At 34.2% G+C, this 16878-nt stretch overlaps 1 protein-coding gene across 1 annotated transcript in view; it reads left to right on the forward strand.

Annotated features, from left to right (window-relative positions):
- Positions 1–16878, forward strand: part of LOC113114788 (FRAS1-related extracellular matrix protein 2-like) — a 66705-nt gene that overhangs the window by 48201 nt on the left and 1626 nt on the right. Inside the window, exons 7-22 of the mRNA XM_026281808.1 lie at positions 4482–4631; positions 5647–5856; positions 5981–6178; positions 6313–6477; positions 6923–7105; positions 7959–8089; positions 8648–8803; positions 8947–9250; positions 10388–10519; positions 10677–11008; positions 12474–12666; positions 12953–13057; positions 13524–13651; positions 13797–13931; positions 15300–15426; positions 15514–15701. Of these exons, the coding sequence (XP_026137593.1) occupies positions 4482–4631; positions 5647–5856; positions 5981–6178; positions 6313–6477; positions 6923–7105; positions 7959–8089; positions 8648–8803; positions 8947–9250; positions 10388–10519; positions 10677–11008; positions 12474–12666; positions 12953–13057; positions 13524–13651; positions 13797–13931; positions 15300–15426; positions 15514–15701 (2837 nt within the window). The remainder of the gene's footprint in view (positions 1–4481; positions 4632–5646; positions 5857–5980; positions 6179–6312; positions 6478–6922; positions 7106–7958; positions 8090–8647; positions 8804–8946; positions 9251–10387; positions 10520–10676; positions 11009–12473; positions 12667–12952; positions 13058–13523; positions 13652–13796; positions 13932–15299; positions 15427–15513; positions 15702–16878) is intronic.

The raw sequence follows: 16878 nt of genomic DNA on the forward strand, positions 1-16878 counted from the left end.
ATTCCGCTCCTGTGGAAATGTGTACAGTGTGTTCTCGCTAAGAAACACTTAGCGCTGTGTTAATGTGCTCTGCCATTTTCTCCTACCCAGAGGTCTTTTTATAAATTGCTGTCTCTCTGTGGGAATGCTAAGGAAAGTTCAAGCACACGTCTGCATGTAGACGTGTGAAGTGCACACTAGACTCCCAGAGTAGATTCTCTCACTGTGTGTGCACTTACATAATTTCATATCCTATTATAATGTTATGTGATTTATAATAATCATATAAAATTATAATGTGATATGTATATTTGTGTGTGTGTGTGTGTGTATATATATATATATATTTATATACAGTGTGTATATATATATATATATATATTAATTATAAACATACTATACATATAAATATATATTAGGGCTGTCAATCGATTAAAATTTTTTATCAGATTAATCACACAATTCATGAAATTAAGCACAGGCCATGTATCTTGTTTCAAATGTTTATTTTTACATTATTTGCTACATCCAGAAAAGTAAACCAAAAGACTAAAGGGTGATTCTCAAAAATCTGTATTTTCTTTCAACATAAATTTAGATGTCTTTTCAAAAAAGACACTTAGAAAATCTGAAAGGACACCAAAGGAGCCCATATAAGTATGAAAGAAAGAAAAAAAACTGAATTTTATAGTTTGTGTACAGTGCAACAGGAAATTATTTTAATTCGTTAAGGATTGTAAAATTATTGTAAAAAAGTAATCACACGCATTAACACGCCAACGATGAAAGCCCTAATATATATATATATATATATATATATATATATATATATATATATATATATATATATATATATATATATATATATATATATATATATATATATATATATATATATATATATAGTAAAAATATTATTTTATAGTTATGTAGTTTTATATTGTGCCTGAAAATACATGTTTTGATTTTACATATAAAAATTTATTTTATTTTTCCAAAATAATAAAAAAAAAATATCAGGTTCATACAATTGTAATGGTATCATAATGAAGAAAAAGTCTCAGTTAAAGAAGAATTCTTGAAAAAGATTCTATTAAAAACTAGATTATCTGCAACCCAATTTAGATGTTGTTTGTTTGTTTGTTTGTTTGATAACTGTACTTTTAAATTTATACAGTTTAAAATAAGTAAATAAGGAAAATTTTACTTTTTTTTTATCATGGACATTCAAGACGAAACATTTTGAACCGAATCTATCCCTCTACTTATGAAACAGTTACAACCTCTACTGTGCAAAAGCACAATCAGCAAACTCTGAAGAATAATTCTGATGTTCGAACTGATGTGCAGTTATTATGAAGAATTCGTCAGAGAGGAAACGTTGACAAAAAAATCTAATAAACTGCCAGGGGTGGGCGTTATACACTAAACAATAATTTTCCTTGATTACATTTCCCTGGCTTTTTTGATTACATTTACTTTGGCTTTTTCCACCAGGAGGTTTAATTACAGTGAGTTGAAATGAGGTGAGAGGAAGCTGTGCGTTAATGTCTCCAGGGGCCATCCTTGTGAAAGCTTTGCTGGCTAGAGCTACTTTGAAGAGCTGCTTTTGACCAAAGTTGTCAACCGTGCAGTGAAATAGATAGAATACAGTTAAGAGTGAGTGTCAGAGCATACTATAGTGTTCAGGCCAGATCATTTAAGTTTTGGAAAGCTAATGCATTAATGTTCCAGTCTGCAGTTCCTATGAAGGAAAGAAAACCCTCAGTAGTTCAAATTTAGCCTACTAGCACCATGGCAGCCTGCCACACGGGTAACCTAATCCACTCAGTGGAGCAGTTGAGTTTGGGTTTGGGTCGTGTAGGAGCCAATGGTTTGCTTTTCAGTTAATGGACTGTGGTGCTTTGAAGCTCACTGTTTGTCCCTTTTACAAATGATCCTTATCTGATTGTGGGAGCAGCGAGACACACACCAAAGAGCATCCACACAACAAGCCAAACAAAAGAACTCATTTCATATCACCTTCCGATCGCCCACAGCGCTTTATATCTCTGCAGGGACAGGCGCTGGCAGTGCCAAGGCCAATCATGCAATTATATTTAATGTGTCTCCAAGACTAGATAAAGCTAGAGATAACTGCTTCAGGTTTTGTTTTTCTTTTAGTTTTTTTGAAGTGTGCACTTTATAATGGGATTTTCACCATGTGAACAATTTAGTTATTTTCGCCCTTGGACTCAAACCTCTAGGCAGTGCCTAAAGATGTATTTGCCCCTCGAGAGCTTTAACCCAGCTTCACACGAACGTAACGTGCATTTTATTGCAGGTAAAACACTGAGTTTGTTAAGCTTAGCCTTTGATCATTAATGAAAGTTGGTAATTTAGTAGTTTCAGCACATTAAAGAGGAAACATAAAACACAATATAATTAATATTGCTCTTAGTTTGGCAGTAGTAATCAGCTGCATTGGGACGGCAAGTTTGGAATAGAAAAGCAAGTTTGATGTTGGTATTTATACATTGTTTCTATTTCATATGGGACCCTGGTTTTCTACATAAAACCATCCTTCATAAGGTAAAGAACATTCTGTGAAAATGTAGCCTTGAAATCAAACTTTGATGCTTATATCTTATAACTTTTTTACCTTATAAATAACTTTACTGTCACTTTTGATCGGTTTAATGCATTCCTGCTTAATTAAAAGTTTTAATTTCCTTAAAAATAATTAATAAAATATTTAAAAATTATTGTAAAATCTTACTGACCCCAAACAATGGTGTACACTTTGGTTTAATTTAATTTAATTTAATTTAATTTAATTTAATTTAATTTAATTTAATTTAATTTAATTTAATTTAATTTAATTTAATTTAATTTAATTTAATTTAATTTATAAAAATACCTTAATGTGACATTACAAACTGTATACTGTATGGTTATAAAACTGAGGATTTATTCGTTTTCCTTGCCTTGTTAACCATGTAATAACAAACCTGTGTCTTATTTATTTATGCATTTCTATTGTTTTTTATTTTATTTTTTCATTTATTGCAGAATGTCCAAGCTGCTCTGTTTATTCACGCTCATATCCACTTCTAAACATCCAAACTTGTCACTCACAAGACATGCCTTCAAACATCAAACCTGCCATCATGTGGCATGAGATATTTGTCATAGTTTTTTTCATTTTTTCAGTGAACTCTTTCTGTCAGTCAAACACTCTTCTCTGTCCCCATCAGTATTTTCTTGTTTCACTTTTCATGGTTGCTGAGTTCATAATATAAGAGTTGGAGCTTGAATAACCCTTCAGGGGCAGGTAAAATCATTCAATAATAGGGTCTAACAAAAGCTCAAATGTTGAAGATGTTTAATGGAAAAAGTGCAATTACAACAAACCAGACTCACCTCATTAGTGCATTCCATCCTAATGTGTCAACAGTTCAGTGTTGGTTTAGGGGTAAAAAGGAACCTTCTGTTTTTTTATCACGTCGCCTGTGAGGCCTCCAAGCCACACAGGAATAAAACAAGTGAAAAAAAAGTCTCATTACACATATTGTTTATTTTCCTTAGGCTTAGATGCGCTTCCTACCGTGGACATATAGCAGCTTAAACTCTCTCAACACCCTCAGTGTCTTACCCTCAATCAGTTTCAGTACATGACACAGTGTCTTCCAAGAAAACACATTTGGAAGCTAAGTGTGACATAGACCTTTCAGCAGCAGACAGGGTGTTAGGGAGCTATGAACAAGGATTTGTCCATGGATTCTAAGTCGGGTAAAGTGTTAATTGCAAACAGACAGGTCCACGCTAGCCCGTCTATCTCCACATCCCCCGTACCTTCTGTTAGAGCCACCTCAGACAGCTCCTCACTCTTAAAAAGACACTTCACCCATCATTTACTCACTTACTCACCAAATGTCATAACCAGACTTTATTTCTTCACCAGAACACAAAATATATTTTGAAAAAAAGGCTGTCTTAAAGGGATAGTTCACCCAAAAATCTTATATGTTTTTATTTTTTTTATTTTATGTGGAACACAAAATCTATTTTGGAAATAAATATATAATAAATAATCCATATAAATATAAATTCAGAGGTGTTTGGACCCCACTGAATTTTATTATATGAACAAAAACTGATTCAAAACTGTTTTTCCTTGAGTGTTATGACTAGTATTATTTTAATATCATTGATGTGATATATAGTATTTTTATTTTTCATATTTTCATTTTAATTTTAGTAATTGTATTGTGTTTTTGTCCTTTTTATCAGTTTTTGGAGTTGTCCATATGGATTTTCTCGGTTTTTATTTCAGTTTCTGATGTACAAGTGTCAGATTTGGCAATTTACTCAACTTGCTACATTTATTTCAAGTAACAGAATTGATATGGCTTATTTATGTTAGTTTTATTTAACTATTCCATGGTTAGATTAATGATAATTTAGTGATCAAACTTACATCTTGTTCCATCAATAAAACACCTCTCTTTGTTGTCCAACAGCGCCAGTGTTTTACTTTGGAGAAACTGAGTACCATGTGGATGAGAGTGATGGTTATGTCGAAGTCCGGGTTTGGAGAACCGGAAGTGACCTTTCCAAAACCGGAACGGTCACAGTACGGTCTCGAAAAACTGAGCCAGTTTCAGCCGAAGGTATGTAGCAGACAGATTGCGTATGCCAGTTCCTAGTATTACATGTGTAGACGCTTTCATATATAATTACTGTAAACATTCTTGGTTGATCTAATACATTATCTAGCCTGTATTCCGAGACATCTACACCAATAATATGTTGCTACAGGCCCCTCAGGCTTCAACAATAGACAGTGCCAGACAACAAAAGCCCATCCTATGACTTACTGACAAGATGTAAACACAACATGGTCTTCAGTGCCTCTTTCTAACATGATCTGGAAATACTAATGTTGTACAAACATCCACATTTACAGTCTTTTGAACACTCTCCAGATTGTTGAAAGGGTTGTCTTCAAACAGTTTAATCATAGAGTCAGACTATCGACTGTCTGGTTCATGTTGTAGCTCATTCTGGCCAGGAAAGGTCCAGTCCTGTTCAACAACAGTGAGTGAAGTTAAAATGAATGTCACCACAATAAAAGGCCAGCATATAACTAAACGGCAGCTCATTCAAACAGTTGAACACGCTAAAATACCTAGTGGAAAATAATTTCAGTTTATTCAATAAAAAAGAAATAAATAAACACCTTGTTAATGTTAAAGCAAACTTGATTAAAATAAATCAAATTAAATTTGATGAAAACATGAAAAAATCTGCAAAAAAATGGATTGGCAAAATACACTTTAATTATTATTTCACTAGTAATAACCAATGTTATTTATTCATTTTTACTAAGATAATACACTATTGCATGTCTGATATAAAGGTCAATGTATTTAAGGAATGAGTACATAGCAGTAAACTTAATAATTATTTGCACAGCAGGTCAGAAATATAAAGTATCTCCATAAAAGTATTCTCTCACAGGTCTAGTGTCAGTATACTTTTTTTTTTCTTTTTGTGGAGAAAAAAGTTTGGTCAGTTCTGCGCTTGAGAGAGGTTTATTTTCTCTGTTATTTAACCTCTGATAACTTATTTATGTGCAGTTGATATTTCTAACATATTACTACAATTCTGTAAACCTTAACACAGCTGGCGTGGACTACGTTGGGATTAGTAAGAACCTAGACTTTTCCCCGGGCGTCAACATGCAGACGTTCAAGGTTACAATCCTGGATGACCTGGGCCAGCCGGTGCTGGAGGGGCCAGAGAAATTTGAGCTGGTTCTCCGTATGCCAATGAACGGCATATTGGGTGAACCAGGAAAAGCTACGATCTACATCAACGACTCCATCTCAGATTGTGAGTGATCTTACACTAAACCATAAAAAGGCTAAATATAGCATACCGTTTCATTCTTATTATCTTAGACAAGAAAAAAACAAAATAAATAAGATTTGGGTTTGAATATAACACTTTTTTTAAGTGCCCAAGGTGCAGTTCCGAGATCCTACGTACACAGGTAAAGAGAACGATGGACAGATATCTGCTATTGTGTACCGGAGTGGAGATTTGAGCTACAAGTCCAGTGTGCGGTGCTACAGCCGTCAAGGTTCGGCCCAAGTCATGATGGACTTCAACGAGAGGCCGAACACGGACATCTCCACCATTGTCTTTTTACCAGGTATTATTTTTGACTTATTATTAAGAGTGTTTATCTCTATAAAAGATGAAGAAACCCAGTAATTTATTCCCAATTTGAAGTGTTGACATTTGTATGCATACTAAATAACAACTCCGTATTGATTGCTTGCATAGGAGAGGTGGAGAAGCCTTGTGTCCTCATCCTTGTGGATGACACCGAACATGAGGAAGACGAGGAGCTGAGATTGGTGCTGGGAAGTCCCAAGAGCGAGTCTCCATTTGGGGCCTCCATAGGGGCTCAGAATGAGACACTAGTCAAGATAAAGGACGATGCTGACAGTAAGACATTCATCTTCCACTTTATCACATTTCTGTGCCGACTTTTGTTCCACTTGCAATTCCTGTTATCTGTCGGAGTCCTAGAAAGTTCTGAATGAACTGTAAGGCAGTGTTTTTTTGTTCAGGAAAAATGCAGATATTTAAGGTATATAGAAGTATGCATTATTTCATAATAAATATTTAAAATAGTATGAAAGAGACTAATGTAAAATTTAATTGCACACTAAGATCAGGATAAATGTATTATGTCAACATTTATAGGCACAATTCCAAATATATAGATTCAAATCTCATAAATCTGGACTAGAGGCTACAAAACTCTCATTTTGATTTCATGTGATCTTTAATCATCTTTCTTCTGATGATAGGTTCATATCAACCCCAAGTTAAGTGATATTCTGGTGCTGACATACATCTCTCCTTTCCCATGATCTTTTTTCCCCAGAGGCCATTATCAGGTTTGGAGCAACCAAGTTTAGTGTCAGTGAACCCAGTGAGTCTGGGCAGATCTCAGAGGTGAGGATCCCGGTTCAGAGGACAGGAGACACATCCAAAGTGTCTGTGGTTCGGGTCCACACAAAGGATGGCTCGGCTTCCTCTGGAGAAGATTACCATCCCATCTCTGAAGGTGGCTTCAAACACAACATCATAGCATGGTTTTCTGAGACAGCTCACTGGGGAATCTCACCAAACCTCCCAATGACATATCTAGTTCCTATTTTACCCCATAATCATTCTTTTTTACCTAAAAAAATCTCTCGATCAAAGAATAATATGCTTATTTCTAGACCATTTATTATTAATATTTTTAATTGACTATTTTAAAGTCTTTAGAATTTTTTTTCTATAAAAACATTCACTGTATTGTTATATAAACAATAAAAGACAGACAATAATATGTACAAAAATATAATTTTTATTACTGTAAAAAATGTTTAAGTATTATACATCTTAATAGTATTTATGTTATATTTACCCAATTTATGGTAATTTAAATATAACAAGTACTAATGTTGTTAATACTACTATACATGTATGTATAATTGTGTGATTATTATTTGCCTAAATTATGCCGATTTATATCAAAAATTTTATTTGTATTTTTTTACACTAGTGCTTTTAATATGTTTGCATTACAGTATTGAGAATTAATGAGAATCATCACTGAGAATAACTGTTTTTACAAAAATACAAAACTAAAATATCTAAAGATATTGAGTTATGAGAATTTGGGAAGAACATTTATTTAGTTTTTATAAAAACAATGTTACAATGCAAGTAATTGCAAGACTTTTCATTTCTAGAACAAGATTTTTTATATTTTTAAATTGTTAGTGATGCATGAGCTGGACATGTTTTCTTTTACATATATGTTGTCAAACACTGGTTATTTATCACACTTTAAAAAAGACCTTGTAATGTACTGTACATATAGAACACGTACAAAATCAAACATGAAAATGAAAATTTTCCAACTGCAGATGTGGAGTTTAAAGAAGGAGAGACTGAGCACATAGTGGTGGTGGAAATTCTGTATGATGGTGTACGAGAGATGAGAGAGGCCTTCACTGTCCACCTCAAACCTGATGAGAACATGGTAGCTGAGATTCAGGTACTCATACGTAATATGTGCACAAACTGATAGTCACCACTTATAAGCTATTAGCATATTTTCTGAACTATAAGTCGCACTTTTTTCATAGTTTGGCTGGTCCTGCGACTTTAAAATTAATTTGACATGAACCAAGAGAAATGAACCAAGAGAAAACATTACCGTCTACAGCCTTGAGAGGGCGCTCTATACTAGCGCCCTCTTGCAGTAAATGTTTTCTCTTGGTTCTTGGTTCTAAATAAATGCAACTTATAGTCCAGTGCGACTTATAAATGCTTTTTTTCCTCATCATGACGTATTTTTGGACTGATGCGACTTATACCCAGGTGCGACTTATAGTCCGAAAAAATATGGTACTAAATATTGTAGAAACATAATTTTCTGTAAAGTTGCTTTGTAACGATTTGTATTGTAAAAAGCGCTATACAAAAAACTTGAATACTCCAAAATATGCCAAAAAATGTCTTTGTGTAATCAGAAGTATTATATCTGTTTTTATTTAATTACCCATGAAGGATCCACACTGTTTTCATTATTTCTGCTTTTTCTAATCTTCAGGTCACCAAAGCCATCATCTACATTGAAGAGACGAACAGTATGGCCGATGTGACCTTCCCTGCGGTGCCAGTTGTTGTGTCTCTGTTGCAGTATGATGATTCAAGCAGCACTAGAGATTCTCAGCCAGTCGCAGGATATCCTGTAGTCTGTGTCACGGTAGGTTCACTACATAGACAAAGTAATTGTAATTTAGACACAGTGAATGTGTGTAAACCTACTTAACAAAAATAATCGAAATATAAAATAATCTGTTCAAACCCTTTGTGATTTATATGTACATATTCCTATATTTATTTTAGTCGTGCAACCCCAAGTATGCTGGCTTTGACCGTACGGGCTCCATCTGTGTTGCTGAGCACATCAATAACACCCTGACCCGGTACCGCTGGCTGGTCAGTGCCCCGACAGGTCCTGACGGTGTGACCAGCCCCATGAAGGAAGTGGATTTTGACACCTTCTTCACCTCCTCCAAAACGATCACATTAGACTCAGTGTACTTCCAGGCAGGTTCGCGTGTGCAATGTGCAGCCCGGGCTGTCAACTCCAACGGGGATGAAGGCCTAGAGCTCACCAGCCCCATAGTCTCCATCAGCCAGGAAGACGGTGAGTTAATTGTTTTACAGAATTAACACCAATATTGAGAATGATCTAATGATGAAAATGTACCTGTGGGAGCTTTTTGCAAGACACAATATATGGAGCGCCATGTATATTTCGTGAAATGTCCACTTTTTTTTTCTGGAACAGATGAATGTACATATGGTATGTTTTGCTGCATGTGATGCTGGTTTTGTAGGTGTCACCATGGTTCTGACTTGAAATTTTTATTGAGTGACTCTATAAGTCCAATGCGCTGTGACGTTTTAAATAATAACATACCATCTGCACTACACCTAAACCTACCCGATAGTATGAACAAAAGCAAATCTGATGTAAAAAACACAGACGCAAGCATGCCGTTTTAGCTTGTTTTTCGATCTCTCATCTTTCAGCTTTTTCATCGTGAGTCATGTTTTTCACAGGATTCGTACCCAAGGGAAACGTACCCAAGTATTCTGCATCCTAAGTCCAATTCCGTGCCAGCCGAGTTATAGTGCAAGCTTATTACGTCCAGAAAGTGAAACATATGCAGCTGTAATCATAACTGTATACAAAAACGATTAAAATAGCTTGTTGTTTTACCGCCTCTAGCGTTAATTTGAAACTGAACTGATATGTGCTTGTTATTGGTATGTATTTCGTGTTTTGTGAAAAAGTTCCCACAGGTATGTTTTCATGATGAGATCAGGTTGCCAATATTAGACGATTTCTAGGCACACAAATGAGATAAAAAGAAAAGTGACAATCTGACTTTTTTTTTTTTTAGAGCTCTTCATCATTTGAACCTGATAAAAATCCAAATTTTCTTCTTGCTATGCTATTTTTCAGGGCTGCTATCATTTTCACAGCTAATTTCTTTATAGAGTACGATGATATTTTTTCTTTCTTATTTTTTTACCCAAAGTCCACTTATGTTAGTCATGTTCAGAATTTCTTTAAATGTTTACTGTATGTAATTCACACACAATAATCTGATCCAATTTCCAATGGATTGAAATTAATACTGCCTTAAAAAAAATGTTGATTGAATATACTATTTCAAACTGGGCTGTTAACTTTGTTTCATGTTCCTTGACAGTGTTTTTCCTAAGTATACGGCTCCCTTAAACTGCTGCCGTTTCATTTTTTTTTTGTGATCAGGTATGTGCCAGCCTCGGCATGTTGGCACAGTTGGAGCCGAGCCTTTCTCTGCCAGACTGCGCTACACTGGAGCAGAAGATCCCGACCACCCAAACCTTATTAAACTGACTGTTACCATGCCCCATATTGACGGTCAGTGCACCTGCACACCAATTTTATCACAGTGAAAGGCAGATTTGGCTTCATGCAGATTAATTATAAAATTAGAAAGGATTAAAAAATGCTTTTCACTTTCCGTGTCATATCAGATGCATAAATGTTACATCATTCTCCTCATTCCCTTTGACAGGAATGTTACCTGTAGTCTCCACTCGGCCGCTCTCCAACTTTGAGCTGACTCTGAGTCCAGACGGTACGCGTGTAGGAAACCATCGCTGCTCTAACCTGCTGGACTACACAGAGGTTCAGACACGCTACGGCTTCATCACAGACGCCACCCGCAATCCAGATGCCATCGGTGGGACTGCGCCCTACCAGTACAACACAGCCCTCAGGGGCCAAAGCACCCTACGATTCTATCGAAACCTGCATCTGGAGGCCTGCTTGTGGGAGTTTGTCAGCTACTATGACATGTCTGAACTTCTCAACGATTGTGGAGGGACCATCGGGACTGATGGACAGGTGAGGAAAGAGAAGGAATTTTTTCTATTTAAATCATGCCATGCCTTTAGCCTTTTAGCGTCAGCCAAAGTACATATATAGCTATAGTACATACACTACCATTCAAAGGATTTCTTTTAACTTTTTGAATTATAACTTATTATATTTTACTTATTATATATTAACGTTATAAATATTTTATAACAAAATTATTACTTTTATTGGACAAGGACACATTAAATTGATCAAAAGTGAAAGTAAAGAGTTTAATAATATTACAAATTATTTAGATTTCAAAAAATATTATTTTGACCTTTTCTATTCTTCAAAGTATCCTAAAAAAAACATTTTCTACAAAAAAATCTAACAATGCAACTGTTCTCATCTGTGATAATGCTGCAGCAAATCAGCATATTAGAATGATTTTTGAAGGATCATGTGACACTGTACAATGGAGTAATGGCTGAATATTCAAAATGCATAAATTACACTAAAATCTATTTAAATAGATAACAGTTATTTTAAATTGTAATAATATTTCACAATATTGCTGTTATAACAGTTGTTTTAATCACATAAATGCAGCCTGGGTGAGTATAAGAGACTTAATTAAAACATCTTAAAAATCGTACTGACTTTTGAACAGAAGTTTAAAATGTTTTGTGCCCTTAAAAGGGGTTAACATGTCCTTGTCTCTCTTTTGTTTTTTTTTCAGTGTCAGTTTAGGAATTTATTCAAACGTTTTAAGGTTTAGACTCCTGCTCTTGATATATGGATTCCATGTCTTTGCCAAACATTTTAAAGGAAAGACTGTTTTCACAGTTGTGAGATCACATCAATCCATTATACTGTAGCTGGCCATTTTAGCTTATTGGCAAAGGCATTTGTTTTATGTACCCCTTTAAGCCACTTACTGCTTGTCTTTCGCCGACAATGAATCAAAACTGACCTTTAGATCATAAAAAGTGTCTCGTTTTTCTTTCCTCCTCTTCAAACAGTTAGCTAAAAGAATGTATAGCTCTTTAAACAAGCTTTAGACAACTGTTTACATGCCTGTTTGAGCCTGTCGTTTGTCTTCACCATGGACACAAGCTATGTTGGTTTACTCTGCAGTTAATTAAAGTGGACAAGCGTCACTAAACAGAAATGGATGGGTGTACAGGACACATTCAAGTTCAGGGAAGTTGATCAGTGAATTTATCCAAAATTTTCCTGGAGAGTAGCAGTTAGTGGATAGCAGTTAAAGTCAAATTAAACTGACATTTTTAACATTAATTTGCAAGGAAATTCTAAAGATTTTAGGATTTTTTTGAACCTTTCAATTAAATGTTTGTGATTCTGAAACCTAAAGAGAACCTGTGTAAAACATTCTCTAATAGTTATTTTTATAACCACTAACTATCCTTCCTAAAAGCATATAATAACTCTGCATTGTTAGCTGGGTAGTTATTATACCCTGAAGTATTGCCCTTTCTGTCCTGTGTAGGTGCTGAACCTGGTGCAGTCTTACGTGACCCTGCGCGTGCCCCTGCACGTGTCATACGTCTTTCACTCGCCCGTCGGCGCTGGCGGCTGGCAGCACTTTGACCTGCAGTCTGAGCTGCGCCTCACTTTTGTTTACGATACTGCCATCTTGTGGAGAGATGGCATCGGTAGTCCACCGGAAGCTGAATTACAAGGCAAGACAGCATGTTTTTTTTCTTTATCTAAATGCAAGACACAGTGTAATAAATCTAGCAATATATATTTTTTACTATTTTAGAAAAAAATTTTTATTATTATTTTATTTTTTATTATTAGTCAGTAATTTTGTTTGTTTGTTTTTGTAGTGAGCTTCTTATGTAGAAGACTGCTTTTATTTGATCAGAAATACAGTATATATATATATAAAAAAACTACTATTATAAAATATTTTTGCTGCTTTCTATTTGAATATATTCTAAAATGTAATTTATTTATTTTTAGGTGCCCTCTATCCTACAAGCATGCGCATCAATGAACAAGGCCGTTTGGTCGTCAACTTCCGTACAGAAGCACGTTTTCGGGGATTGTTTGTCACTGCACATTCAGGTGTGTTATTAAACATACTATATATAGTACCTATAAATGATTTTATCTGGTTCTAATAATTATTTTTTATTTGCTGGTATTTCACTCAAATATCGAAATGAATTAACAAGAAATTGTATTTTGAATATAGAAAATTAAGCTTATTTTTGGAAGCAGAAATTGTTTTTGACATTTTTTTTTACTAGAATTTATTTACAATTTAGTTATTTAAACATTCATATTTAAACATCTAATTAATTTAATTTATGCTAAAAGTGTGTTAAAAAAATTATCGTAAAATTTTTTCCCCCTTTTAAAAAACATTATAAATGCTAAATATAGTGTTTTTACATTTTAAATTTTGCTTTTGGGGTGAAACATTTTTCATATTTAGTATTAAGTAAAAAAAAAAAAATACAAATTGAACCAGTTATGATGAGATAGTGTCTTGCATTCATAACAAATAATAACATTTGTTTCAACACAGCCTCCCCTATGACTTCCATGGTCATGTGTGCGGACCATCCCGGGCTGACCTTTAACCTTAGCTTAGTGAGAAGTGAGCCGACATACAACCAGCCGATGCAGCAGTGGACCTTCATCTCTGACTTTGCTGTAAGTCTTTAGGATGTCTCTTTCTGCCATTTTTCTTTATTCAAAGCAAAATCTGCTCTTGATATGCTCATGATTGGATTTGTCATTATTGGGTTCCTTTACTGTCTCTTCTAATACAGTAAATGTTGAAATACTTTCACTGCAGGTGAGGGATTACTCAGGAACGTACACGGTGAAACTGGTTCCCTGCATGGCTCCTCCCGGTTTTGAGTACAGCTTCCGTCCCGTGTGCCACCCCAGAGAGCCAATTACCTTTGATCTGGACATACGCTTCCAACAGGTCATTACTGAATCACAAGCACTCATCAAAGGCTGTATAGCCAAGCTCAGAGACAAGGGTTAAAGCAAAAACCAAAAACCCATTCCACAGCCATAACTGTCACACACCCAGTTTAAGAGCAGTTTTTTAATCTTGTAATTAGGAGCGCTTGTCCTCCTAATTAAAAAATTAGGAGCACCTTCTTATAAATAATAAAAAATTCTGATAAAAAAAATTAGCCTTCCTAATAGGAGGTGACATTTGACTTAAGGTGATGTACAGGGTCATTTTCTTTTTACCTTTGTAATGGCATTTTTCTAATTTTATTAAATGTATACAGTGTTTCCTAGGATTTTTTCCAGCTGTGGTGACTGGACTATATCTCATAGACCACGCCCCCTCCCCACCCAAGAATCACGCGCACTCAGAATTGAATTAATTTGAACTAAAAAACGCAAGTAGATATTAAATAATAAAATAGGAACAAATAAATTAATGACCATTAATAGCACAAACAAAGAAAATAAGATACAAATTAAATGAACAGTACTTACATCTAACTATAATCTATTTAACTGTGAAATAACACTGGGCAGTCTTCACTCTAATGAAAAGCAGAGGCAGGTTTATTTAGGCTGCTGTCTCTTTAAGACCTCGTGCACAGATCTTATATACTGTTACACATGGCTCTATTCTTACTTTTCTTTTTAGCAGTGCTTGTCCTCCTAATTTAAAACATTAAGGAGCACCTTCTGATCAATAATCACAAATTCTGATAAAAAATCATCCTTCCTAATATGAGATGACATTTGAATCCTAAAAGTGACGTACAGGGGTATTTTCTTTTTACCTTTGTAATGTCATCATTTTCATCTGTCAAATTCAAAGATGTATGCTTGTAAGCTTTTTAAAAATTGATATTTAAAACAGTACAGTAAGAAGTAGAATAAGACAAATAAGTTACCAATCATATGAAATTAGTATTAATAAAAAAATTGTTTGTACTACAGAGGTGGCATGAGTGCAGTTAAATTCAAACATTCGTGTGGAGATTCAGGTTTTAAATAAATTTTGTATACAGAAATATTACATTATTTTAAATAACTGAAATTATATGCTAAAAATGTAACTAAACTTTTATCTTGTCTGACTATATTTGTACGGCTACTTTGTTCAACTTAATTTATTTTATGTTTATTAATAAAGATGAAGCTATTACCTTTAAAACAAAATCTAAAACTATACAATATGTTAAGAATAATGATAATTTGCAAAACACGATCCCTTCAAAAGCCACTAAAATTAAGTATTAGCTTTAAGACAGACAAGAAAATCTGACATATACTCAAGTTTTCCTAAGAAGAGTAACTTTTGTGTTGATGACTCTAGGTGAGTGATCCAGTCTCCGCAGAGTTCAGTCTAAACACACAGATGCTGCTGCTTTCAAAAAAGACTCTCTGGTTGTCAGACGGCTCCATGGGCTTTGGTCAGGAGAGTGATACGGCTTTCTCAGAGGGTAAAATGCTACGACCAACTATTTATTTCTGCTTGAGTATTTGAAATATGACACCTGTCATTTATTTATGGGTGCTGCATTGTTTAGGAGATGTCATCTACGGCCGTGTAATGGTGGATCCCGTTCAGAATCTTGGAGACTCCTTCATCTGTAACATTGAGAAGGTGTTCCTGTGCACAGGGGCGGATGGATACATCCCAAAATACAACCCTGACAACTTTGAGTATGGCTGTCTAGCTGATTCACCGTCTCTTCTGTACCGATTTAAGATCATTGTGAGTATGCACACTGTTTTAAGGAAGCCCAAACCATGCATAAAAAGTTAAACAACCTAGATTAGATGTCCAATATTATTGATTTAATAAAAATTTTTTAAAAAAGCAAATAGCACATTTTGAAAACCGCAAAGCCACCAGGAAAATGTAGGAATTTTGTTAAAATTTAATTTGCATATTTACTTATAAAGTGCAAACTTGTCATAAATATAAATCAATCTCTAATTTAAAGTATGTTTTCTTAGACTCGAAAAACAACTTACCTGCAGTAGCATCTAGGAAATACATACAAACAGTTGCAAAGTTACAAATAATCATATTTACGAAATTTTGCAGACATACAATGAAAGTAAATATTACAGCTGAAATCTAGATCGAGCTGATACAGTGTTAGTTTAGTATCTATAATTTATTATTAGTGTTTTTCTATATATGTGGCCCTGGACCACAAAACAAGTCTTAAGTTGCTGGGGTATATTTTTAGCAATAGCCCAAAAAACATGTATGGGTCAAAATTATTGATTTTTCTTTTATGCCAAAAATCATTAGGATATTAAGTAAAGATCACGTTACATGAACATGTTTTGTAAATTTCTTAACGTAAATATAACAAAACCTAATTTTTGATTAGTACGTAAATATGCATTGCTAAGAACATTTGGACAACTTTAAAGGCGATTTTCTCAGTATTTTTTAAAAAAAAAATTTATGCACCCTCAGATTCCAGATGTTCCAATAGTTGTATCTCAGCCAAATATTGTCCTATCCTAACAAACCATACATCAACCGAAAGCTTATTTCATTTTGAAAAATGTACACTTTGGTTTTGTGGTCCAGAGTCACATATATTTTTCGTTTTCATGTTAGGTTTAAATTTTAACAATTTTGTTTTGTTTTTGTAATCTGAATTAATTTGTATTTATACATTTAAAAAAAAGCTTATATACATATATGTGTGTGTGTGTGTGTATTTGTTTTTTATTCATTTTTATTCATTCGTTTTGTTGTTGTTTTCAGTTAACAAATGTTTTATATTTAGAATCGTTGTATTAATTGTAATACTTTCAGTAAAATATAACACTGTTCAGTTCTAATAATTGTTCATCAGAGTCACAAATAAAACTCTAAATTTAATGTTGAATATTTTTCATGTCAAGTAGATCTAACGTTTCCTTTA

Source organism: Carassius auratus, chromosome 15 (genome assembly GCF_003368295.1).
Source record: "Carassius auratus strain Wakin chromosome 15, ASM336829v1, whole genome shotgun sequence".
Taxonomy (NCBI): domain Eukaryota; kingdom Metazoa; phylum Chordata; class Actinopteri; order Cypriniformes; family Cyprinidae; genus Carassius; species Carassius auratus.